Genomic DNA, 26,677 nt, shown 5'->3' with positions numbered 1-26,677 from the left:
CATCAGTTACATAGTCAATAGCTAGAAGAAAATGAAAATGCCTCCTGATTGGCCGATACGGTCATTATGACATCACTGGTCTGTTTGTCCAACTACATTTACAGAGGTTCCTGTACTGAGCTGGACTTTGGCTGCCTTTATTGATAGATCAGCTGCCATACTGCAAACTTGTCTCCTTTGTGGGTGGACAAATGTTCTTCATGTCTCCTTAATGTACCTGTGGGGACTAGGGATGCATAAGAAGAGGTAAGCTGGTGGGGAGCAGCAGCAGGCGGGCTGAAAATCTGCAAGAGAAGGATGGCTGGATTTGTGTAAAAGACACAGTCGTGGGTGGGGTTGAAACTGACTATGTCTGGATGCAGATGGAATCTCCCTGGGACGGAAGAGCCAAGAGATGGGAGTAGGTCAGAGCAGGGTTGTGGATGGATGGATGCTGGCTCAGTTCTGATAGTTTCAGCCTAACTGATGGGTGCTTCAATCAGAATCCAAAAGAGGCACCAGATTACTGTGAGGAAATGCTTGATTTCTTAGGTAGCATTTATTGTTTCTAAACTGGGCGTTGCCAGCTGCTTTAGTATCCCTGCTCTTCAACCCTAAGTGTGTGGACATGCTGCAGTTGTTTCCTCCAAGGCATGGGGTAGATCTAGTCCAGGATTCCTCAACCTCGGCCCTCCAGATGTTTTTGGCCTACAACTCCTATGATCCCTAGCAAGCAGGACCAGTGGTCAGAAATGATGGGGATTGTAGTCTCAAAACATCTGGAGGGCCAAGGTTGAGGAATCCTGATCTAGTAGATCTTCTTGGATCTGGATTGTATTTCCCCTGATTTGGCATTTGCTAGCCCCGCCCCACCCCATGATCTCATGCAAGGGAGCGTCCCTAGTTTCATTGGTGGAATGTTGGAAGATACATTTTGTGGGTACAAAAGAGGAATGTAACATCAGCCCCCGGTATTAGCAAACACTTACATCTCTATGATTCTATGAATTGTGTGTTCTGGGTGTGGTACCTAAGACTGCATCACAAAGTGGTATATTGGAAAGCTCATCTTAGCAGACAATCAGACCTGCTCCCAGGAAAGTGTTCAACTGACTGCACGGGGACTCCCTTCTGATGTTCATGTTTAGGACAGCTCTGCCACAAGTGGGAATATAAACACTAGAGCGCTGCAGTTCATGATCTGCAAAGCTACTATCAGGGTTGCATGATGGTGGGAAATTCAGGACAGACATAATTAAATCATAAATGTTGCTTCTTCGACTACCCCCCTACAGAGAGACACATGCACAGCAATGGGAGTTGTGTGGTACAGGACTGCAGTAGGAAGGAGAAATCCCCCCCCAAAAAAAAAAAAAAAATTGAGGAAAAGGATTTTGAACCAGAAAGAAGATCCCTCCACCCAGTTTTGGGCAATTCCCCTCTTACAATGCAGCTTTATATGATACACCTCCCTCTCTTCAATAGGGATTACTGTCTGGAGAGGGTTTTGGGGTGTGGGTGTGAGTGTGAGTGTGAGTACAGGAGACTGTAGGAGTAAAGGAAAAGGCTGTTTTCACAAGCCGCCTTCTCTTTGTGCCACTTTGCGATACAATTCATAGTAAAGAAAATAATTAAACAAGTAACTATTAATAGATAAAACCTAAAGAGACATTGTAAGACAATTGGAAATCTGAAATAGTGTGTCCATGTATCACCACCCGCACAACCCTTGGGGCTTGTTTTCAGGAGTTCTCTTCATATGAAAGCTGCAGGCCTGGATTATAAACATCACCCATCAGGTTAAACTATATACAAATGCAATTGGTCCTCTCGTTATCACCAAGCGCCTCAAAATATTACCGTGCACTATGATGAACGACAGTCTCCTCAGCTATGAACCAAACGTATACAAACCACAGCCTTAACTCTCAAAAACTCTGAGAAGTTTCATCTAGGAAACCCTGCTGAGCGCAGTACACTTGGGGGGGGGATCCTCTGGGATATATTAAAGTATTGCAAATGTATGTCACAGCAGCTGTCTCCTAACACTGCAGGGTTGCATTATTGCTCAGCTGTGCTGCACCATGATGAATTAACTCAAAGAACTATGAATTTTGTGACATAGGCTGAGTCATTGCATATTGACTCATTGATCTTTTCATCTACAAGGCCTTCAATGGAATATGAAAGACTCCCCAAGGGGTCTCACCAATTTTGCTCTCTGAGTTTTGACCCTTTTCCAGTAGTTACTAGTAGGTTGTGCAATTCTGAATTAATAAGACTCTGTTTAGATGTCTGCTCAGCATTCTGTTTTAATCTGCACCAAATACCTTTTGGTTGAACTGATTCTCATGTTGAAATGTTTTGAAAGTTAGAATAAATGAGAAGTCCTAAAAAGGGGGGAAAGATCCCATCTCTTGGACCTAGATCTGCCATAAATAAATTCAGTGTGGGGGTTTTCTAAAAAAATAAATTAGGGGTACTCTCATTTTCCTACTCATATTGAAATACTGCCCCTCAATGAGGCCAAACTTAGATTCACAAAATGTTTAGGGGTATGTATACCCCTGCATCTCCCCCCAAAAAAGCAATGCATAAATTTAATCCCTTTTCAAAAGCCATTGAAGCAAGAGGCCATCAACAGTTCTTGAATGTAATGATTCCATATGTCAGAAACACTTTACGTGAAGCAGTCTTTCCTTTCGTTGGTCTTAAACCAATGACCACAATCAATAATCAACAAGTATCGAAGGTCTATTATTGATTTGATCGGCTTCATTTCATCTCCGTCTCAAGTTCACCATCCACAGAGTGTAAATGTTTTGTCAACAACTTCAGTTCTTCATTGATACACCATCTTTGACATGACTTCAATTATTTAATGATGGACGAGTAAAATGATTGGTCCAGCTTTTACGTATTGAATAGTCAAAAAGGTTAATTGGGCAGCCTGAAAGACGACCAAACATTGTATTACTGTCATTGAGAAGTTACTAATTTACTAGAGATGCTGATCTCTCTCTCACACACACCCTTCACTGCTTTCCTTTTGGTGGCAAGTCATATTGAACTGTGTCTTGCCTGCCCTAATTGCAATTTGTTGCTAATGTGAAAATAACTGTTTGCTGTAGAAGCCAGTTAAAGCTAAGCTCGGCCTGTGTGTCAGAGAGATGGCAAATGAGCCCAAAACAGGACATAAAGAGCCATCTCAGATATTCATGAAAAACGTATAGGGAAGCTCCTTTGGAATGGTACCACTGCAGAATACATGTGAAGAGGCCTAAGCTAAAATCCTCCTTTTTCATACAACATGTAAAATGCCATAAGAAGCTTTGGCAGCACGATAAAACAGAACCATCTCAGTCCATCAAAGGCCTGGGGGAACAGGTAAGACTTTACCAGCATTGAAAAGATGTCACTGAAAACACCAGGTGATCCTCTCTGGGGAGAGCCAGATGGGGAGCCACAACTGAGAAGGACACCTCCCCTTGTCATCAGCCTCCAAGCCTCCTCGCAGAGGAGAGAGCTGGAGAAAGGACCTCAGATAAAGGTTAGATAGCCTTGTGTCAAGCAATTACTATCCCACACTATCTGGTACATTTCCCCACCATTTTCCTTATTGCATAAAGCAGAGGGGGGGAAGCAGGTTTTTGCACAAGAGCACCAAATCAGCTTTAATTGTGCAACCTGAATTTGCCAGAATGTGACTGACTCTCACCCCTCCATCCCAAATTGCAACGGTCTGGAAATCCTCTGAGGCTGCTGCAGTAACAAAACAAAAGAGATTAGTAACCAACTCGTTTCTCGGAGTTGCTCCCAAGCTGCCTGTCTCCACTTCCCTGTTTTCCTGTCCACCTGCTTCTCAGTTTGCCATCATCCCTGATGGCCAAGGAACCAGCCTTTTCCAACAATGCATCCGAATCGGAACTGGTTTCCTAATGCCTTCCAACAGATTTCTGATCGTAGCTCAGATTCAAAGCACCTCGTCTAGAGCCCGTGAACCACTTAATCTGAATTATTTAATTTCAGTGACACTGCTGCAAAAGAAAACTGTTGTTTAAAATAGGGTATTAATTTTGTATGCTGCCCAGCTGGGGGGGCAGGCGGATATCATTCTTTGCAGCTTATTGAGCAGCGTTACTAAAATATATATTTACGACGCATTGCAAATTACCGTCTATACTTAACTACAAAGCCAAGGAATAAGAGGACTTTGAAACCAGAACAAATTAAAATCACAATTCTCTTTAAAGCCATCCTAAGAAGCAATGTCTTAAGTCTCAGTGCTACAGTAGCCACAGTGTAGAAAGTACAAACAACAGGGAACTGCCGCCAAACCTAACCAAATATCAGTGCACTTCTACTAATTCTTTGCAATATATGAATTCATATTTGCCACATACAAATACATGGTATCTCTTTTTGGATCAGTTGCTTTGCGTAAATGAAACAGGTCCAAAATCCACCACAAGGTGAATGTTATACCCTTCACAGAGCCCCCCCCCCCTGCCCAAACAAGCACATTAAAAGCACACAAGTTGGAAATAATTTTTTTCCTTAGAAACCCACATTTCAATTAAAGATTAAATAGCTCCAGGGAATTTGAACAGTTCCCTCCCCCCCCCCTCTTCTAAATTGCTTAAGCTCAAGTGAGAACTTTCTAATTAACAAAGTGAACTTAATATTTGTCTAGTTGCTTCTGATGCATTTATATATTGATTTTATTTAATGGGTGCTAGAATAAAGGTTTGTCTTCTTAACACTAAAGAAGTGGTAACTAGGCACGGTAATGCTGGGAGAAAGAAAGCTGATAGCAAAGGAATATACTCTTTCAAGTCCCAGGACCCACTTCCCATGATTCACCTTCTTCCCCCCCAGGAAGGTAGGCCACAGGTCCCTTAAATTCCCAGGTCGTGGACCCAAGCGAAGCCCGCAAGCCCAGTTTGGTCTGCCCCCCGGAAGCAGCCTGCCCCCTTGCCTGCTCGCAATTGGCTAATAATAATAATAATAATAATAATAATAATAATAATAATAATTTTTCATTATTTATACCCCGCCCATCTGGCTGGGTTTCCCCAGGCACTCTGGGCGACTTTCAACAGAATATTAAAATACAATAGTCTATTAGTCAATAGTCAACTGCCTGCTAACAATTGGCCAATTATGTGAGCGGGTAGAATCCCCTTCCACAGGCAGCAAGCTGAACCCCACCATCCAAAGGGGACCTCCTGTTAGCAATTTCACTCCTCTGATGCTGCAGATGAGATTGCTGTAAATCACATGCCTGTCTGGGGAGAGTGTGGGAAACGGAAGACCATAATGTACTTTCACTTTTACTTGTTCTGTTTGTTCTATCGGAGCTGGAGAGAACGGACGCCGTTATGCTTTTGTCTGTACATAGTGTGTAAATAAATACAGTGGTACCTCTGGTCCGGAACAGGATCCGTTCCGGAGGCCCATTCGCAAAATGAAAAGAGCGCAACCGCAGCAGAGCATCTGCGCACGCGCAGGTTGCGATTCGCCGCTTCTGTGCATGCGTGTGACATCATTTTGCATTTCTGCGCATGCGCGAGCGGTGAAACCCGGAAGTAACCCTTTCCGGTACTTCCGGGTTGCCGCAGGACGTAACCTGAAAGAACATAACATGAAGCGGACGTAACATGAGGTATGACTGTAGTAGATTAGATCTACAATGTCTCACTCTTCTTGCTGCGTTATGCCAGAAGATTAGTGTGCATATACCAGCTGGTATATGTCGCTGAGCGCACTGCAGATGAGGGGAAATGCAGTGGCGTAGCATGGGTTGTCAGCACCCGGGGCAAGGCAAGTAATTTGTGCCCCCTAACCCGTGGATTTGCGCCCCCTAACCCGTGGATTTGCGCCCCCTAACCCTAACCCCCAGATGTTGCGCCCGGTGCGGCCGGCCCCCCCTGCACCCCCCACGCTACGCCACTGGGGAAATGCCTTTTCCAGAGCTGTGCATACTGGAGGATGCTCAGAGTTTTGGGGGCTTGCAGGCACCCCAGGGCATTTTTCCAACACCTACATCAACATATCACAGTGGGCAGGGAGGAGCGCCAGCCCACAAAAGTGCCAGCTGAAGAGTTTGGGCAGACTTTTGGCACTGAAACTCTCTCAGTTACTCTGGAAGACAACCTATGCTCGAAGACAAGGGATCTGTGGCCCTGTTGTTTCTCCTGTACCTCTCAGCAGCTTCTGATACCATGCGATTCTTCTGGACAACTTTTACAGGATAGGTGGGGAGGGGGGCACACCAGTGCTCTGGAATTTGTCTCTGCACAGCTCATTGTTGTTGTTCTTCTTCCTGGTGGTGGTGGGTGGGGGTGGAGCCTGAAATTCCCTGCATCTGCATAATCTACATCCTTCAGAACTGTATGCACCTGGGAATGTATGTGGGTTTTTAACGATAATAATAATAATAGATAGATAGCTTTTACTGTAGGTAAACATAAGCTTTTTACTGTAGGTAAACATGCAAGCCATATAACTGCTAAGGATGGAAATGGGGCTAAAGTCTTTCTCGAGTGTCTGAGAGAGGCTACAAAGAAAGTGCCTTAATTTATATTCACCACAGGCTTACGGTTTCTTACCTGACCCCTTTGGTCCACATAAATAAACTCACATTTTTTATATGTGTACAAAACAGCTAATGAAAACCTACCCCCCAAAGCCTGCTTTTTATTTTCTAATAATCCTTCTGCTATTTCTCCATTGTAATGTCAGTAGGTTAAGTATTGTCTCCCACTGCTTCCTGAGTGACAACATTTTGCAGTCTGATCTCTCTACATATTTCTCTGTAATCACGTGCTTTCCCTTGGCATGATTGCAGAGTGCAAGCAACCCCATTGAGAGCCTGTTCGTGAGCATAATTTTGCCTTGTCAAGCCTCAAAAATATTGTGGTTCCAAAAGAAACTTCAGATTGACAGCTTCAGCGACTTCCATCTAGAGGCTGAAATCGATAAGGATGTAGTCTTATGGAGGTAGGTCAGTAGGAAGGTCGTCTGCAAAAAAGTTACCTGTAGCGTCAGTACTTTTACCATTATATTTGCAGTATTTCTCTTCAATTTCTTTATTTCTTTTATGAATGGCTTCCCATGAAGCATCACAAAACAATTCGCAATATAATGACACATATAAAAGAGTTACCGTATATGCAAACTTCCAAAGCACCCCAAAGGACTTTTAAAATCCTTATTTCAATTTGTGGTGCTTTGGAGAGATCCCACTTCAGCTCAGACAAGACCCAAATCTACCCAAAGTGGATCCACCTGGTTCCTGATTTGGGATCAGTTCTTTTGCACGCCTCTATAAGGGACATTCCCCGAGGCAGGAGAGTGAGATGCAGAAAGCCAAGTCATTTTTCCAAGTTCTGATCACATGTTAGACTTAAAATGTGTGCTGTGGAATCTATTTTCAGCAAGCATTGTGTCCAATTCCATTAGTAGTTTTATGCAAACATTGAGCTTGAGCCAAATCTATGTAAGAAATATTTAATATGAGTGAGAGTCAAAACATTGGATTAATTATCAGATAGTCATCTACTAACCCATTTAAAGTTATTTTGAAATAGCTCTTAAATGGAATTTGCCTTTATCTACATTGGCCAGAAAATGAATTTATAAATGCTTTATTGTTAATTCACTTCAGAATATTTCACAGGAAGTGATTCATAAAATAAATAAATAGTATTGAACATGAAATTCATCTAAAGAAGGAAGTGTTCTTTAGGCTGAAACTGTAGCACTCAATGGGATTTTCTGAGTACACATGCATAGCAGGGATGAGGGACCTGCAGCCCGCCTGATGTTGGAGTCCAGCTGTCATCAGCCCCAGCCAGCATGACCAATGGTAAAGGATGCTGAGAGCCACAGTTCAGAGACATAAGTTCCCAGAGATATAGGTTTGCCCTGCTAGGGTATGTTGGGAAAAGGTATTGAAAGCTGTCCCAGCATAACTATAAATAATAGTAAGCATCATACAGCAATCTTGATGACATGAAAGCATTGGATAATCAAGCTGTTGTTGGCATCCGTCTGTCTCAAGAGACAAGGGAGTGTGCCTCCAGGGGTGAAGCCAAAACACTGTTAGCAGCACTGAAGTGACTTCCCTGGGGCACAAGCCTGGGCAGTGTGTATGGAGGTCCTGGGCTGCCCAGACGACAAGACCCCCTTCTTGGCCTTTGGGTCCAAAGGAAAGCAGAGCAATACATTGGCACCAGTGTGGCTGCAGGTGTTGCCGAAAGGCACCATCCAACCATATTAGGGAGTCCACTCCTGATTTTTGTAGGGTTTACTCTTTAGTCTTCTCTTCTCCTAAGGATACCCTACAAGGCAGCAGACGTTTAGGACCAGAGTTTTCCTTCTCTCCCCAGGTTGATGAGCCCCATCTGCCCCGCATCTCCCTCTACAGCAGGTGCAGAAAGCACCTTCTTGACCTTTGGACCCACTATTAGTTTGGCCACTCAATCCACTGAAAACTGTCTTCGCGTGCAGGAGAAATCATAATCAAGCGATGGAGCTTAAAATGAAAGGAAAGAAGCTTTTCTGAACAGCCCTCGTGGCCAAGCAGCAGTGGTAGTAAGCAGAGCTCCGGATTTGTGCCCCTGAACTTCCTTACATCATCTTTAATTATGCCAGTACCATTCCGTATGGATGCATGTCAGTGGCAGTGTTGAGGATAGTGCCAGTGAGTGTAGTTATCTGTGTCACCACTGGACTGGTGAGTGGAGCTTTTTGTTGTTAAAAACTCAGCCACCTCATCTTGAAAGATATACCCACATCCCACCCCTTGAAAGCCACCAATATTCTACACACACCCTTTTGGGGTCCTGCAAAAGTATATGTGTGGGATTCTGACCTGGCCTGACTTTTGCTATCATGCTCCACTCATCAGACTCAGAAATGTCTGGAAACACCCCCCCCCCCAAAAAAAAAAAAAACCCTTAACTAGCCTACAATAGAGTAGTCCATGACTGGCTATTGCTGCCATTTCCATTTCTGTACACAAAGAGAAGTTCTTGGACATGTTAATTAGCAGTTGCTAGGATTCACCAACGGTCAGACGAGAACAAAACAGGAATCAAAAGCAAAAACACCTGCAAATCCACATGCCCTGGCATTGGTGCACATCCTTAATTAGTGACATGGATGGTCTTTCATTGCTTAAGCCTCAAGATTAGATTAAAATTTTACATTAATACTGAGCATTGTCATGCCCAGGGCAACTCGTTTCCAAAGTACAGGGGACTGCTTCTATTTCTTAAGCCTTCATCATGCTTCAGCAAGCAAGTCTGTTTCCACATCTGTGCTAGCACCTGATGTAATCACATTTCCCCCCTCTTTTGAATCAGTAGCAGCTCTCCAATAAAGCAATCTTTTTTCCATCCATCATCTACAGCCTTGGTGCATAAGCACTTGACTCCCAGTTAAACACAAAGGAAAGATGTTCGGTGCATTGTGGAGGGTTAGCAAGGCCTATTTCCACATTGACAATTAGACCGTCGGCATGAATTATTCAGCCCTCTGGCTCTCCGGTTTCAGAGCAACAGCAGTGCTGGCCTTTTTCGCTTCCTTTCTCCTTGCCATATGCCCCAGATCACGTTACCTCCCTTAGATACTCTTCTTTCTTCCTCCAGGAGGCCACGGCTCTAAAACATTTATCGTGTTTGCTAATAACGTCTTGGTGCAGACACTTCTCAACTACAATGGCCCTAGAATGACAATCACGAGGCCTTCAAAAGGACGGGCAGCCTTCTCAACAATTATTAAAAACTAAAGTGAGGTGACATGTTGTACGAAGGATCAAATTATTTGTGAGAACAAAGGAGGGAAATAACCACCACGGTGGCTTCCCAGGGGAGGTGAATTGGAGTCAACAAGGCAATCAACTTTTTCCCCCTTGGTACTGCTGAAGACTGACTGACCTTGAAAAACAGCCATAATCACCTGGAGACAGTCTTGTACGCCACCAAACATTAATGCAAGTATTCTACAACCACAGAGGCACTGATTACAAATGAACATTGGAACCCTCGACCAAATGCTTCCTTATTTTTGTCTAATCGTTCACCTCAAGAGTACTGCAGCTACGGTGTAGCTGAACCTGTTTACTTCATTTCACTTACATTTTCCTAAGTGTCCAAAAGTGCCTCGCTTTTTCTTCATGGCACACACTGAAAATACATTTGCGCAGTTTCAGTTATGTGGCTGTTAATGTCAGGTTTGTTTCCTCCATGCCCTCACCATCGAGTTGTCAGCCTCATTTCCCCACACTGATGTTTAATCCAATTGTCTGACACAGCTGATGTGATTTGTCCATGATTTTGCAATGCCGCATCTGGGATGCTGAGAAACAAAATTACATAACACAGCCAGATCCCCCAGATCCCTCATTCAGAAAGGCACTAAGTTGTGACAAAACATAATTTCAGAGACATCTGTGGTGAACACGGTGGCCCATGTGGCCACCTTAAAACAGCCAGAGAAAAGCAAGAAAAGAAACAGCCACTGCAGTTTTTCCAGTAAGCCCTCAGCCCCCAAGCACTGCTTGATTTTCTCATGCCCTCTGCAGATTGCCTCATTTTTCTTCTCCCACTCCCAACCCCCTGATTGGCACCAGAAACGTTCTCATCCCATTTACTGTGGCAGCAAATACATTCCCTGTTTCTGCTGGGTCCCATTTCTCTCTATATATATTTTTTTAACTCAGCAGCTCCAGAATGTAAGAAGAGTCCTGCTAGATCAAAGCAATGGCCCATCAAGTCTAGCATTCTGCTCTCACACGACTGGAGGCAAAACCAGTGAGAGCAAGGAAGTGTTGCCCTTGTTCTGCTTCAGCTTCATGATGATGCAACACAATGGTCCTTAAGGAAATAACACCCCCAACTGTTCTAGAATGTCTAGCATGTGTAATATTCTTCCAGGATTCTAAATCTCCATAGGTATAGGAGGCTCTGTCCTACAAAGGTTTGTCTTACAACTCACAATACATTTCACTCTTCCTCTGAACGGAATGGCTTACTTATCATTCTTAGGTGATCCCCTGCCCATGAAACTTATCATTGTTTATTAATTAAATTTCTATGCTGACCTTCATTCAAGGATCACAGGGCAAATTACAATATAAAGACACAAAAATACATAACTTAGTAACAAACAGTAACAATATCCCGAGAGAGAGAGAGAGAGAGAGAGAGAGAGAGAGAGAGAGAGAGAGAGAAAGGCCAGCTTGTTTTATTAGCCAAAGGCTTGGGAGAAGAGAAACATTTTCCCCTGGTGCCTATAGATATGTAATGAAGGCGCCAGGTGGGTCTCCTTAGGGAGAGCGTTCCACAAATAGGGAGCCACTGCAGCAAAGGCCTGTTGCCACCCTCTAGACCTCTCATGGAGGAGGCACACAAAGAAGGCCCTGATGATGCTTGCAGGGTCTAGGTTCATATGGAGAGAGGCAGTCCTTGAAGTACTGCAGTCCTGAACCATCTGAGGCTTTACAGGTCAAAACCAACACTTTGAACTGGGCCAGGAAACTAATCGGCAGCCAGTGCACTTGGGCCAGTATATGCTCAAAGCACCTTGCCCCAGTGAGCAGCCTGGTCACTGAATTCTGCACCAGCTGAAGTTTCTGAACTAACTTCAGAGGCAGCTTCACATATAACACATTGCAGTAATCTTGCGTAGAGGTTACCAGAGCACTGAAGGCAGAATTAGGCCTTCCAGACAGGGATGTAGTTGGTCCACTAGTGATAGAAGGCAGCCCACGGCACCTAAGTGATAGCAGAAGATTCAGAAGTACCCCCAAGCTGTGTAGCTGCTCCTTCAGAGGGAGTGTAACTCCATCAAAAACAGCAACCTCCCATCCATCGAGTCTAGGGAACTGCCAACTAAGAGTGCCTCAGTCTGATATGGGGCCAAAAAGCACTCACTCCTCCAAGCATCACCCTCTGGAAATGACCGTCCAAGTAAGAGCAGAACCACCACAAAGCGGTGCCACCCACCTGGACAGCGGCTCCAGAAGGATACCATGGTTGATGGTATCAAAAGTTGCTGAGAGGTCAAGGAGGATTAACAGGGACAGGTTTCACCCATCTCTCCTCCAACAGAGGTCATCATACAAGGTGACCAAAGCACTTTCTGTGCCAAAACTAGGTCTAAACCCCGACTGAGATGGATCTAGAAAATCATTTTCCTCTTTGTTCTCCAAGCAGCAGAGCAGGCTCCATAGGAAGTTATCCCACGGTATGCTCACAACAAACCTGAGAGAGAGTTTAAGTTAAAAGACTGCAGTTGGGTCATGGTCACTCTTCATGAGCTTGTTGGCCAGGATTTGAATTCACGTGTCCCTGTTCCAACACTGTATCCACTCCACCAGTACTCTAAATGTGTCCTTGGACAACTGCAGCACCTCACTCATGACACTGGGTATTTAAGGTATAACCCACTAAGAACTTCTCCTGTGCAAATCTATTTCAGTGAGTAGGATCTCTACACCTTGATAGGGCTTCTGGAAAGAAAGGGGGGAATCCTTATGTCAGACAATCCCCTCCCAATTTTTTAAAAATTGTGTGTTTTAGCCAACTCCGCTAAATATTATTTCAAGTTTAGGAAGCTTGTTCTGCCTGCATTCATTTTATCATCACAATACAGCCCTTTTATCTGTACTATTCACTCTGTGTAATGACTAGCTTGGATTTAAATCACATAGAAATTGACTTTCTTTGGCATCTTGTAAACACTCAGACCTCTTCTATTTTTCTTTTCTTTTTCACAAACCCAGATACATGGAGGTGAACTTTCATCTATTTTATTTTATCAAAGATATGTCAGCGATTTGTGACACCGCACAAAGGCGCTTTTGATTCAAGTATTTCCTGCTGTTCACCAGTTCAGTCAGCCTCCATTCAAAGCCCCTCCAGGTCAACTGGAACAATCCTACTGATTCCCATCGGCCCTGCAATAATATCTTCCCCCTTGTAATCAAGGTTTACAGGCATGCCCAAACCACAATTTCCATCCCCACAGTGAACAGAGTTTTGCCATTCGCACCATCTTGAGCTCCTTTGGAGAAAAAGTCAGAATTATAGAATTGTAGAGTTGGAAGGGACCCCGAGGGTCATCTAGTCCATCTCCCCGCAACACAGGAACGTGCAGGTGTCCCAAATGGGGATCGGACCCACTACCTTGGCATTGTCAGTTTCAGACTCTAACCAACTGAGCTGCCTATAAATGCCATGACTAAATAAAATAAAATTCAATGAATGCAGCATTACCTCACAAAGCACTTTGCATGTGAGTGTGAGCAGGTTTACCATTATTTCTAATACAACAACCTATTGATTTAATAGTTCATCCGTTATATATACTTAAATCTTGCTTTTCTGCAGGGCGGGGGGTGGGAAGGGGCAAAGAGACTCTAAGAGCACTATTCAACTACACTTTCTTCACCAATGTAGGCTTGGTTCCAAAGGGCTTCATTTCAGCCAGAACGCAGTGGAGGCCAGATTCAGTCCTTGTATTAAGGAATTTCTCGCACTTTGCTGAGACAGAGGCAAAAAAGTGATGTTCAGTCGATAGCGGCTGAGCAGCTCAAGTGGTCATCAGAAGCAGCTGATATTTTAAGTCAAGTGCTCTACAGATCTTCTCAGACCACTCAGCAGTTTCATGAGCAAAGGGATTTCACCCAGGCCTGTTGTCAATGCTTTCTGCCTGACCTTACACTGCCTGCACAGATCTGTCCTCGAATCCAATAAAACCACAGGAAAGCTAAAACTACTCACCTTTCGTTGCTGTTACTTGCTTATTGGTGTTCCTACTTTTCCTTGCACAATCACTTGCTATCAGTGACAGCATCAGATAGGCAAATCTGACTGGCCACACAGAATAGAGACATTTCTCTGTTTACATTGTGATCCTTGGATGGGTGGGATTGCCAAAGTAATTCATACAGAAAGGAAGGAAGAAGCAGCCTCTGACCAGCCCAAGACGATACCCCTTTCCCCATTGCACACACAGAAGCCCACCAGACTGGCAGCTAAATCTTCACTTTGAGACTGCTGACAGGTGTAGCATCCTCTACCACATCTGAGACAGCAGACCAGAATAGGGGACTTAGGACAAGCTGGGCAGAGGTAAAAGTGAATGCTGTTGCTCCCCCACACACACACTGGATCTGCCACCTGAGGCAGTTGCCTTTTGCCTAATGGTAGGAATGGCCCTGCCTAGCATGCAAAGAAGGCAATCAAAGCAACAACCACCAAGCTGCAAAGATATCACTGAAAATGATAATTATTTGCACAACCTAAGTATTTTTTAAAAAGAAAATTTCTACCATATCAAAATTGTTTGATACCATAGGCGCCGACTCCATGGGGCTTGAGGGGGCCCGAGCCCCCTCAAAAATTCATTTGGGGGGGCTCCGCCCCCCCAATAATCTCCGGCGCCCCTCCAGCAGAGCGCCATCGCCGCCCCTCCCCCAGCCCAAAATGCACAGGGTCGGGCTGCATGCCTCCTGCCCTCCCTCCCAAGCAAAAGCTCCACCCAATTTCCTTCGGAGCTGATTAATAGGCGCAGCACACTCTCCCCTATTCGCTCACGAGGAGGTGGCGCCACTTTATTTGCATAAGTCCGCGTCCCTGTTTGATACTGCTTGAAAAGTGAAGCTGATAAATATTTGGCACAGTTCTAAATAAGACTAAACGTTTTAGGCTAGATTTTCAGGACCAGAATTAACAGCATTCTGAAAGTATTTTTGATTCATTAAAATATTTTCCCCCCCTCAGATTTCTTCAGTTCAGTTTGAGGCAGGTTATGTTTCCTTCCGCCAAAACGCTGGCTTGCATGGACCTTTGTCACTGGAACCAATGCAGTAATTAATCAAGACAGCAACAAAAATGCAAGAGTTGCGGCACTGTGAGCTACAATATTAGGGAGAAAGAAAAGCAACGGAACAATCATATAATAACAGTCATTCTTAGCACTTTGTGACTATTGAATATTTAACCTTTAACACCTTAGTAATACAACAACCTTCTAAGGCTGGCCAGTGGTACCATTATCATTATTATGAGCAGACCAGAGGACTAAGACAATGCCAGAAAATGGCAAGCCTAAGATCACCTAGAGAGTTTATAGCTAAAGTGAGATTAAGAACCAGAAAGCTGTCAGCTTCCAAGCTCAGAGGTCAACCCATTGCTCACTGGGCTGTACTACCTAAGACTGCAGGTGAAAGTTCACACGCCTGAAATCTCCTTGATATAAATAGTCCCTGCACATGGAACTTTAGATGTCAGGGAGAAAGGATTTAGCCTAGCTTTCTCCCTAACATGCTAGTTTTCTAAGTGCAGTACAGTACAGGCAACTCCCCATTTACGCAAGCGTCATATTCCAAAGCACCACACGTTTAAGAGAAATCACATATTTTGGGAACGCCATTGAAAAAGCCTGCAAACACCCTCTATACCCCTGGAAACCCTTGAAAAATCCTTAAAAAAAACTAAACTCCATGACAATCCCTCCCTTCAACCCTCCTTGTTCAAACTCCAACTTTCCACAGGCGTCAAATTCGGTGCTTGTACTTGCAAAGGCTCATGGGATTGTTAGATGCTATTTTTGTGCCATTTTTGCACCCTTTCATGCCACTTCCAGGTTAGCAGCAGTGGGCACATGCATGTGCACATGTTCTGCAAACACACGTACATGGGGAGTTGCCTGTACAGGACAGCATTAATTCATACGTGTTTGCACATTCTGAAGTGGTACACGGAATGCCTATGGAGAAGACACCACAGAACACCTAGCCTCCTGTCAGCCATATTGCTGGGCTTACCAGCAGGGAAAAGTGGTAGAACGGTGTGGACACAACAGTGGGAGCACTGGACTGACTTCACTGATGCCCTTGCCCCATGCCTATTTAGACCACTGCACTGCACCAGCTATTAAACGTCAGCGAGGTTAACGAAATAGTGTTTCGAGAGAGATGTAGCTGTTCCCTTTTTTTATCTGTGAAAAGGCATCTGTGTTTTGGGGCTCAGGATGAGCACGTCTCATATGCTATAGCTTCCTCCAGGAAATAAACAAACCTCTCGAGCATCCCACCCCCGCCACTATAAGCTTCCCAGAAAAGCACTTCAGCCTTAAGAACGCCAACAAATAACAGTTTTACCATGAAACCAAGGTGCCACAGTATTAGCGTTCCTCTCGAATCCAGCACGGCGCGGAAGCTGCTCTTCTTTGAACCACTGAATAATAACTTCTCTGGAGAAAGGCCTCAGAGGCCGTTCCCAGGCTTTACTGTATTAAATGAAAAGAAAAGAAGAAGGTTAAAGTCACACGGAGATTGCTGTGCCGAAATGAAATTGCACATTATGGAATAAAAGGGATTTCTTTTCTAACCAGTCAATGAGGCAATTATGGTTTGGAAAATGCTATTTCCCACTTTCTATAGTACTCTTCAGGCTAATTAAACATGAGGGTTGATTACTTAAACATGGGGGGGGGTGCATAAAGAAGGCACCAGGCAAGTCTTTTTGCCAAAGCCATTTCAGAACCAGGGGGCTGCCACCAAAAAGGCCATAGTAGCCACCCACCCAGGGTTCAAGAAGGAGAAGAGACAAAGCAAAGAGTAATTTTCAGTGTACAATGAAGCAGCACACTAAAATGGTTTTGAGGCTTTTTCTCCCAGTTCCTGAAAAGTGATAAGAAACATGAGTCTATGGAAAAACCAGGCCTAGTTTGTTTTGTTGGCTTTCATCCTGGAGGTGGAACAGAACCTTATCTTTTGCCCATCTTCTCCACCCAGAGCTCCTGATGTGGGAGGGCACTGTTTGCACCATTTGTCTGCCTTCATGCCTCTACAGCAGCGATGAAGAACATTTTCAGTCTGAGATCCACACTGCCTAAGGGGCAACCTTCTCAGGCCTGGATGCTAGCAGTGGGTGGAGAAATGGATGCAAGTCCAACCATGACAAAAACTGAAGCCTGTACGTGTATAAGCTACAGGCATCCTGACAGTTCAATGAAACGTTCCAGCCGGGGGGGGGGGGGAATGGAGCAGTCAATTATGAGTGTGATTGAGGGGAGTTCTTGGGGCCAGATAAAGATGCCTGGTTGACCACATTTGTCCAGCCCAGCCCAGCCCAAGGATTTGGTTCCCTGCTGCTGCTCTAGGGTGTGTTCTCTCATTCTTCCAAAGTCAACATTGGATCATTGGCTAAAGCTGCCCAGAGTGCCTAGGGCAACCTAGTCGGATGGGTGGGGTACAAGTAATAAATTGTTGTTGTTATTCCAACCCTCCTTAACCAGCCCACTGCATTTACGTGGAGGGTTGGAACATTGCTCAGCCACCTGCATAGAATCCCTTGTCACCTGTGGTGACCAAGCAAGTTGTCAAATACAAGGCGATTCAGAGAGCCCAAGCCAGAATGGTAAGGCATGTGGGGAAAGCTGATCCACACATTGAGATGCCTTCACAGAAATTATAGCGTGGAACCATTCCCATGTAAACATATTCATCAATTTGACTAAACATGCTCACAAGCCTTCCCCGTGATGGGAAATCCTGAATTACCAGGGCTCCTGGTAGCAAAGGTGCTTGTAAGCATGTTCAGTTGAACATGCTGTCAAGCCCCTTCTATACCTTCCCATGCAATATGGGGAAGTTGAGGTGGGTGGAGTGGGCTCCCCCTCCCCAAACCTTCTCACATTCTTCTGAATCCACAAATAAGGCTACTGCAATGATACAGGAGATATTGCGCTGCAGTCCTCAAATTCCACTAAGATGATCTAAAGATCTAAGTGTATTTTCCTGTGAGCATCAACTTTCTAGCTCTCCACAAGGATGAGATAGCAAGGCAACCTGACTCTTTGATCATACAATAATATCACTTAAGAGATGGATAAACAGCTTTGGGTAAGTACGGAATAATTGGCATAGCCTTGTAAGGATCTTCTTGGTCTCACTTGAGTATTAAGAAAGCATTCGCATCTAAATTATTGCTGAATTCCACACTAAACAGTTGCACTTTAGAACTTAAAAGGCTTAGAACTCAAAGCTGAATAATATTTAATAGCCCTTCACAATTATTGCTTTTCTTAATGCTCTTATGACTTTATTTTGGAAGAGCCTCCTTCATCTTAAGTGGCTTGGAATAACAAAAATAACCACAGTATCGCTACAAGAAGCAACTCACCAGCAAAACATAGAGAATTCACTGCCTTTCGGAGGCTACATTTTTTTATTCCCTAATCAAGCTGGGAATGCCAGCAACCATTAGAGGCACAATTCTATATCAAAACACAGCAAGACAAAGGGATTGCTTGTCAAAGTGGAACGCAAAATGCCGAGCAGGAAGGGACTAGGGTTCCTTTTGCCCTGCTGAGCTGCCAGACTTCACAGGAGCAAAGACTGACAATTGAGAGTCTCGGTATTAAAAATGAAAATACAAATCGACGCAAAGAGACTTGCACTTACTTAGTGGAACTTTTGGTGTATGCCGTTGCACATTATAAAAAAAAAACAACTAACAGCATGTTCGGGTTTCCACTCTCTTGTTCATAACACCAAGACTAATTAATAATATCATATGGTGCCGTGTAAACCCAAGAGGAGCCACTGATAAAACTTTGCCTAACTCCATCTGCTATGTCGGATTGTTTTTCACTGCTGGAAACCCACAGAACTTACCAGACAGGCAAGGGATCAATAAAAATACAATCAGAGGGGGCATTAATTTGGCCAAAAGAAAACTCACAACTAAGTTGAAATGGATTTTGTAAAGAAATTCTCAACCACAACCTGACTTGCTTCATTTGCTGCATTCTTGATTACGAAGATTTCTGATTTTTTTAGTTTTAGAGGAAAACGGTGCAAAAGTACTGAACTGTACAAGGGCCCTCAGATAGGGACTCTGTCCATAAAACCCAGGTGCTTTACAGCCTGTATTGGCAAAGCTACATTTGCCTGTGGTCCACTCCTAATACTCAGCTTGCTTGGTGATGCGGTATGTGAACTACTGTATGTATGGCAGACACGGCAGCTATGGAGTGGAAGCAAACTCAAGGAACTCTAGATTGTGGTTTAAGCAGGCATTGTTGTCTTTCTTTAAGCATACAAAAGTCTCTCTGCCTGGAATGTGAGAAGCAGAAATGATAAGGCCTTAGTTGGAGGTCAGGCCGTGCACCAGTCTGAAGAATGTACAGGATTTATAGCTCCTTGCTGTTAAGTAAATTCCCCTGCTTAAAAAAATTGAAGCAGTGGCTATTGTTGACATTGTCATAGCTGGAGGTAACACAATGTGCCAACATGAAGAGCTTGTTACTTCTTAATGTTAAGCAGATCCCTCTGCTTAAAAATAAATAAAAATAAACAAGGTGCCAGTTTGTTGATGACATTGGTATAATTAAGAGGCATCTAAAAGGAATCCACATAACCTTATGCCATAATACATTAGTTAGTTTTTAAGGTGTCCCAAGATTGATTGTTTATGCTGTAACATATGGACATGATCAACTCTCTGCAAAAAGTAACCACTACCTTAAAATGCACTGATATTTAAAATTGTTGGTTTGCCATTTAATTCTGAATGCATTCCAGAGCAATGTTGTCAAGAATCTTGCTTCCTCCACTGCCTCTTCCCATGGGGAAACCAGAAAAGGCCTCCATATAGGAGTCAACAGCCTCCATATAGGAGTCATAACATGTCAGTTAGGCCTGGGTCGCCTTATTAATACAAACAAACCTGGTTGATACCGTCATGGTGAATGCTGGAATGGGACAGGCGTCATTCAGCTTCGCTTCTGGCTCGATATTCAGACCGGCTGCCTGGAACAGGTTACTGAGACCCGCCACTTTTCCTTTCTGGATTGCCCGCAAGGATTGCCGCCGGTACTCATCCCGGGCCCGGCGTGCTTTATGGCTCCTTTCCTCATCCGCGGCTTTTGAGCGACGTACTGTAGGGATGAGGAAGGAGAGACTCGTCAGAGTGTCTTTGCTTTTTCGGCAAGCCAGAACATGCAGTTCTTTTTTTAAAAAAATAATTTTTATTAACTGGCCAATCACATCAAATTAAATCATATCACATAAATTCCGAATTACAAAGCCGAATTTTAAATTTTGTTGGGGGGACCCATATTTCAAGTTCTAAGTTGAGAGATAACATGTCAGCAACATGGAAAGCCATCGAATCCCAACACATCAAGGTGAGGCTGGAAGACCTTTTGTACCTAATAGAAAAATCACACATAACATTCCACAAATAAGGCACCAAGGGTCAAACTCTATATTGTTTGGCTAAGCCACAGTGACATGCTCACCTCGCCTTACCAGCTTGCTTGCTTTTTTCCGTACAGAGACTTTTTAATATAACTGTGGGTTTAGAGCAGGAGTTGCCAACACAGTGCACGTGGGCACTAAAAAGACCTTCATCGGCACCCATGGGCAGGTGCTCGAGAATCTGTTCTTCCATTTAAAAAAATGTAAGCCTCTAGCTCTCCTAAAGATAAAGTTATGGAACCAAAATGTGCAAGCGCCTTTCTAAATGATTTCTGTGAAATGAGCCAGCCTGGCTGCTTCTACCTGTGTTTTCAGCCAGTGAGTAAAGTCAGAAACTGTGATTCACAAGTGAGTTGTTTTAATGCCAGGCAGTAGGAATTCCTGAGGTCAGTAGCATAGCATGTGGGGCCAAGGGGGCCATAGCCCCAGACGCAAAATTCTGAGGTGACACAACCAGGTGCCCCCATGCAAGTGCCGGTTTCTGCAGGGATCCCCATCCCACTGTGGTGAAGGCAGCTGAGCAGCCCAGGTTCACAGTGAGTGGGCATGGACAGAGAAAGGCAGGCAAGCCCAGCCCAGAGCTCCTGTCTGTGGGCGTTGGAGGGATTCACCCACCAAGGGCTGCAGAAGCTGGCTGGGGCCTTCCCAGGACAGACAGACCCCCCACTTGGCTCGGGGGGGGGCGCTTTGCAGATGTCAGCAGCTTGCCTGCCCTGGGCACCAGCAACACATGCTACATCACTGCCTGAGGTGCTAAAGTGCTGCATCTTTGCCTCCCCTTTGGTACATTTTTCCTGCTTCTGTCTTATTTTATAGTGTTTGGGATCACCATAGTTTGTCCTTCCTTTTCCCCTAGCAACCAGGATGCATCTTTCCTATTGGGGGGAATGGGGGGATCTGTTTTCAATTCAATATGAACCTGCCTAATTCACATGTCTTGAACTAACGCACAAACCAAATTGCAGCTCTGCTATGAAACGGGCACTTCTCTGAATGTTGCTACCAGGTCCTGAAGGGACCATCAGTCATCCTGAGAGGATTCTGTTGCTGTATATTTTATCCCAAATATTTGCTTTGGTATTTTATAATTATAAACCACCTTGGGTGCCGTGGCAGAAAAGCAGTGTATGAATGCAATAAATGAGTAAATGAGGCAAAATTTCATTGGGGGAAAAAATGTAGACAGAAATTGGGGCTAGGGTCCAAAATGGAGAATGCATTACTGGCACAGGAAAAACAAGTGCAGAATAATCCTAACAGCAAAACATATTGGCTGCTCTGATAGGATTTCTAACCGCAAGTTCTTTGATAAAGATGTGAACGAATTCCTACTGTGTTGGGAATGAACTTGAGCAAGTCGCATCATTTGGGACAGATTAGGAGATCTCCATATTTTATGGCCTCCTTTGCTTTTCTGAAGAGCAGTGAGTCACAGGGCTAGGCTTGGATGTATATTATAAGAATGTCGCATGAATATGCATCACATTTTTTTAATGATTTGCTCCAGCTGCTAGCTTGTTAATAGTCCTTGGTCTGTAGCTAATTTGGGAACAACTCGCAATAAATATTCAAGATAGAAATGGTATTTGACTGCAAACATTGCATGGTATGTTTCTGTTCTTCAGTTGAAGGGGGGGGGGTAATTCTTGGAAAACAGGAAAACACGCAAGCTGAGATCGCATCAATGAAAATTCAAGTAGTGCATGCCTATTATCCATGCACTGGCAAAATGCCCACCATTATGACAGGTGCCATGTGTGCAGAGGGAAGAAATGGCACACCACAGTGCATTTCTGTGCGATCTACGAACAGACACATCTCTCCAGGAGCGCAAGTGAGAGCCAAAGTCAGGTGTTGCCCTGATCGCACAAGCGTGCTCACAAGTGCAATGTTTTGCTTTTCTCCAAAGAAGCATAAGGCAGCCATTTGTGGCCAGGGGGCCATCTCGCCCTCAGGACTGTGGGCTTGGGTCTCATCTATAAGCTCCCTACTGGGGTCAAGAGGGAAGCCATCACCACCATGTCTTACTTGTGAGAACCAGAGGAATCTGGCTGGGCGAATGTTATCATGCCAGACCTTGCTTGGACCCAGCAATGAAATGAAGCGCTGGTGTCCACGTTTGAGAAATGCCCATGTAACATAGTTTGTTTTTTTAGCACTAGCAGGCTATATATTTCAATTACCTATAGAAGAATGGTGTTGTTCTTTGTTTGGCTCGACGAAAGAAACCACAGCAGTGAATTAAACCGAACACTAAAATTAGTAACGCTTCGCCTATTGACTTGGCAATAAATAGCGGTGGGATGATGAGATGAATCCCCATTCCGTTGGAAATTCCATCTACTAAATAAATTAGTAGTGTCATCAATATCATTGCAACGTTCACCCTCCACAGCAGCTGCGCTAGCAATGCACCTCTTCGACCCCCCCGACCCCTGGCACTGCTGAGCACAGCCGCTGACTTGGTGGTGGCAAGACATGATGGGACCTGGCGCTGCGCCTAATGGATAATTTGGCTCCCGCAGTCAGCACATAATAGCAAAACGACGCAAACACTGACATCGCTGCATCTTCCTGGCCTCTGATGCTGGTGGACAGAAGCCAGGTTGGCATTGCCATACAGTTGAGGGGTAACAACAGGGCATGATTAGTCCATACAGTCTTGGATCATATGAAGGCACAAGCCTGAGATACAAGCAAGGACCAGAGGTGTTATTTCAGTAATGGGGCAAGACTCCTCACAGCATAAGTTAAAACACAATAAACAGATAGATTAAAAAGAAAACAAGTGTGACCCAAGTAAAACCAGCATTGAAAACATGGATGGAAGATTGATATAAAATGGTGATAGAGAACTATAGATAGATATAACTGTGTTTTATGAGGATCATGAATATTGTATTTCGTATTTTCTTTTTTCTATATTACTCTTTTCTTTTGATCCTTTTATTATCTTTGTATAAGAGAGTTTGGATTTGATTTCCTAATATGTTAAAAACCTCTAATAAAATTCTACAGTGGCACCTTGGTTCTCAAACTTACTCCGTTCCAGAAGTCCATTCCAAAACCAAAGCATTCCAAAACCAAGCTGTGCTTTACCACAGAAAGTAATGCAAAATGGATTAATCTGCTCCAGAGTTTTAAAAACAACCCCTAAAACAGCAATTTAACATGAATTTTACTATCTAACAAGACCATTGATCCATAAAATGAAAGCAATAAACAATGTACTGGAGTCACACAATCAATCAATCAATCAATCAGTAGCTGAACTGGGTTCCACACAGCCACAAAAACAAAACAAAAGAGCCACAAAACCGCAAAAAGAGCCACAAAACCGCAAAATAAATAGTAAAATCAGGCAAGCCTCAGCATCACACTCAAACTGGAAGCATAACACTCAAAACAGAGCACATTCGGCTTCCAAAAAAAGTTCACAACCCGGAACACTTACTTCCGGATTTTCAGTGTTTGGGTTCCAAGTTGTCTTAGTACCAAGGCGTTTGAGAACCAAGGTACCACTGTACTACAAAACACAAAAACATACACACAAACAAAAATACAACACCCACCCTCAGAAGACTCTGCCAGTTAGTTGCCAATGCCTGTCAGAACAAAACAGTCTTTGCCTGCTATTGAAAGCAAACCAGAGCAATACCAGCTTAGCTTCCCAAGGAAGGGAGTTCCACGATCTGGGAGCAGCCTCCAAGAAAGCCATCCTTCTTTCTTAGGAGGGAGAAATGGGTCAGTGGTCTCTCATTTAGGTCTAGACCTCCCCTTTCAGTGGTGATAAAGTTACCACTTCTCTCAAGTAATGAGATAAGGCTTTTTACTATTATTGAAGATATATTTTTATTTTACAGTTACCAAGTTCCTGTCTCCCCACTCCCCCATATATCCACACAGGATCACTTATAAAAGGGCAGAAATCACGTGACACCCAGATATAGCTCAGTTGGCAGAGCATGAGACTCCTTATCTCAGGGTGACAGGTTTGAGCCCCACGTTGGGCAAAAGATTTTTGAATTGCAGGGGGTTGGCCTAATTGACCCTTGTGGTCCCTTCCAACCCTATTATTCTGTGTAACCCCAATGACAGAAATCAGGCAATCCCAATACAAAGGTTCCTTCCAAGTCTGCTTCAAGAGACAGTATCTCCTTTTCAGCAACAGGGCTTAGAATTATTCCTGAAATAATCAGTATCCCACCCCCCACCCCCATTGATTAGAAGCCAGGTACAATCATAGTTAATGGGAATATCATTTGTCACATGCAAAATTAATTTGGTTCAAAGTGACCTGATCTCATATGAATGGCAGGTCACGGCCCTTAGGTCATTGACATTCAATAAATTATTCCAAATTCTATTAATAAGGTTGTATTCATAGATAATGTGGCCCCAGCTATAACACAACTGAGACCCACAACGGCACTCAACGCAAGGCAGCGTTACTTTGGTTGTTACTTTGTAAAGAGCTTAACATTTAACCAGATCACAGCAGAAAATTAAAACAAATCACAAGCCCGTGCCCAAAAGTTTGCAATCTAAACAAATACGACACAAAGGGAATCAGAAGGACAGCAAATGGGATCCTCCTAAATTGAGGGTCGTGGTTGCGCTTGGGACCCTTCAGCCACCCCAACGGGGTGTGTTGTTGCTAGGCGTGGCCCAAGCCTTATCTGTTGGGCCCCGGGATCGCGCTTGGCTGTTTGGGCCAATGGGGTGAGTGGCATGATCCTGGGGACCTATAAATGCGGCAGCGCAATGGGGGTGGGCACTTGCTTCATGCTGCCAACACCCGCCCAACACCCGCCCTCCCTCCCTCCCTATTTTAGGCACTGCTGCTTTGGCCTTGCTTTGGATTGGGTCGCCTGCTTTGGAGCAGGGGCTGGGTAGGAATTTTTCCATTTGGCAGATTGGCTTTAGCCACTTGGTTTTCGCCTACCAACTTAGCAATCATCAGAACTTTGTAAGGTTTGGCGGTTAGGCATTGGTTTATAGAAATGTGCGGGAGGGGAGGTGTGGCCATCACCTGCCCCTCCAGAAATAGGTTAAAGGGATCTGGGTGTCCTGGATCTCGTCCAAAGTCCGCTTGAGGGGCTAGGGCCATGCCAGGACCACAGGAACCCCGGGGTGAGCTTCAATCAATCTTCACCGATGTTGCCCCTCGTTTGGTGTTTACCTTTTCAGACTGCCAGCCAGAGAGGCAGGAGTCAGTTATAGTCCCTGACCAATGCCTAGGCCAATACTGCTCAATTTGTTTTGTAATCAATAAAGCTGTGGCCTAAATTTTGCCCAAAAATTTAAACTAAAATTATGTGTCCATTTGAAGTTATTTACTGGGAAAGGGCTTGGGGGCCTCAGGGCGCAACATTATATATTGGGAATGCCAGTTTGAACTTGTTAAGCACATAAAAACAATCAAGTTGGCATTTTGCATGCATCCTTACTCCTCCCTTGCCAGAGGTAGTGAAATTCCTCCCTGGTGCCCTGAATATGGCAACCGACTTCATCTATAGCAAGATCAGATCCAACCTACCCACTGAAGTGGGTGTTCGAAGCACAACAATCGGGAGGGACGGTGGGAGACCCAAGAAAGGTATGCAGCGGGCCCACCTTTATTCCTGGGCTCAATCAGGCAACCAATCCATTGGCCAATCTGGCCAGCAGGCTCACCTGGAATCTTTCCAGCCACAGGGAAAGGCCTGTTACATCTCCCTCTGGTGGGAAGACACAGCACAGGGACTGCTTTGGCAGCAGGCTGGCCCTATTCCTCAACACCACACTACTGTGGAGATAGGCGGAATTATTAAACCACTCTGGGATTTATAGCTCAGTGAGTGGAATAGGGGTCTCTTAACAACTCTCATCCCCCTTAAGAAACTACAGTTCCTAGGTTTCCTCAACAGGCTTCCTCAAACTCGGCCCTCCAGGTGTTTTGGGACTACAATTCCCATCATCTCTGACCACTGGTCCTACTAGCTAAGGATCATAGGAGTTGTAGGCCAAAAACATCTGGAAGGCCGAGTTTGAGGAAGCCTGCTTCAAGAGAAGCCACTGTACAAAGTGGGATGATACTGCTTTAAATGTATAGTGCAGATGGGACCTTAGATACAGACAACTCAGAAATACTAAGAATAAAGTGCAGGATTACTATCTTTTTGCATGGTCTCTCAACCATGTGAACCGTACCTGTAGTCTGAAGTGGTACAGCCCCAGCAAAAGTTTGCTCATCTTATGGTTTTTTGGTTTTTTAAAAAATAATTAGGCTAGAGTCTGAGGTTTAAAACCAGTAAATTCCACTTATTACTACTAGTTTCACTGTCCTTGACTAGGATTCTCAACACACCAATATATTTCTCTTCCAGGACTAAAGTAGGGAATACAATGATGATGCAGATAAAATTCACTTTC

At 44.3% G+C, this 26,677-nt stretch overlaps 1 protein-coding gene and 1 long non-coding RNA gene across 9 annotated transcripts in view; one reads left to right on the top strand and one right to left on the bottom strand.

Annotated features, from left to right (window-relative positions):
* SH2D4B (SH2 domain containing 4B) overlaps positions 1–26,677 on the bottom strand; it is an 89,750-nt gene that overhangs the window by 20,109 nt on the left and 42,964 nt on the right. For 5 of the 6 annotated variants that reach the window (XR_014525919.1, XM_083502759.1, XM_083502758.1 and 2 more), the window contains exons 5-6: positions 19,731–19,941; positions 16,157–16,284 (exon numbers count right to left, since the gene is read on the bottom strand). Coding sequence is in view for 5 of the 6 variants with exons in the window: in XM_083502759.1 (XP_083358885.1) it covers positions 16,157–16,284; positions 19,731–19,941 (339 nt within the window). In the remaining variant the exon portion in view is untranslated. Of the gene's footprint in view, positions 1–14,768; positions 14,910–16,156; positions 16,285–19,730; positions 19,942–26,677 lie in introns of those variants that run through there. The other variant, XM_083502762.1, reaches the window with a different exon arrangement.
* LOC310706678 lies at positions 116–14,899 on the top strand. Of its 3 annotated transcripts, none has more exons than XR_014526050.1 (4): positions 116–246; positions 6,830–6,981; positions 12,204–12,426; positions 14,775–14,899. It is a non-coding gene; the product is annotated as an uncharacterized lncRNA (long non-coding RNA). The 3 variants fall into 3 exon arrangements; XR_014526051.1 differs by having other exon boundaries at positions 12,201–12,426; XR_014526052.1 differs by lacking the exon at positions 14,775–14,899 and adding an exon at positions 13,449–13,698.

Source organism: Podarcis liolepis (assembly GCF_965112155.1).
Source record: "Podarcis liolepis genome assembly, chromosome: 5".
NCBI classification, from domain to species: domain Eukaryota; kingdom Metazoa; phylum Chordata; class Lepidosauria; order Squamata; family Lacertidae; genus Podarcis; species Podarcis liolepis.
The sequence above is the reverse complement of the archived record's forward strand: the minus strand, read 5'-3'. Positions and strand labels throughout refer to the sequence as shown.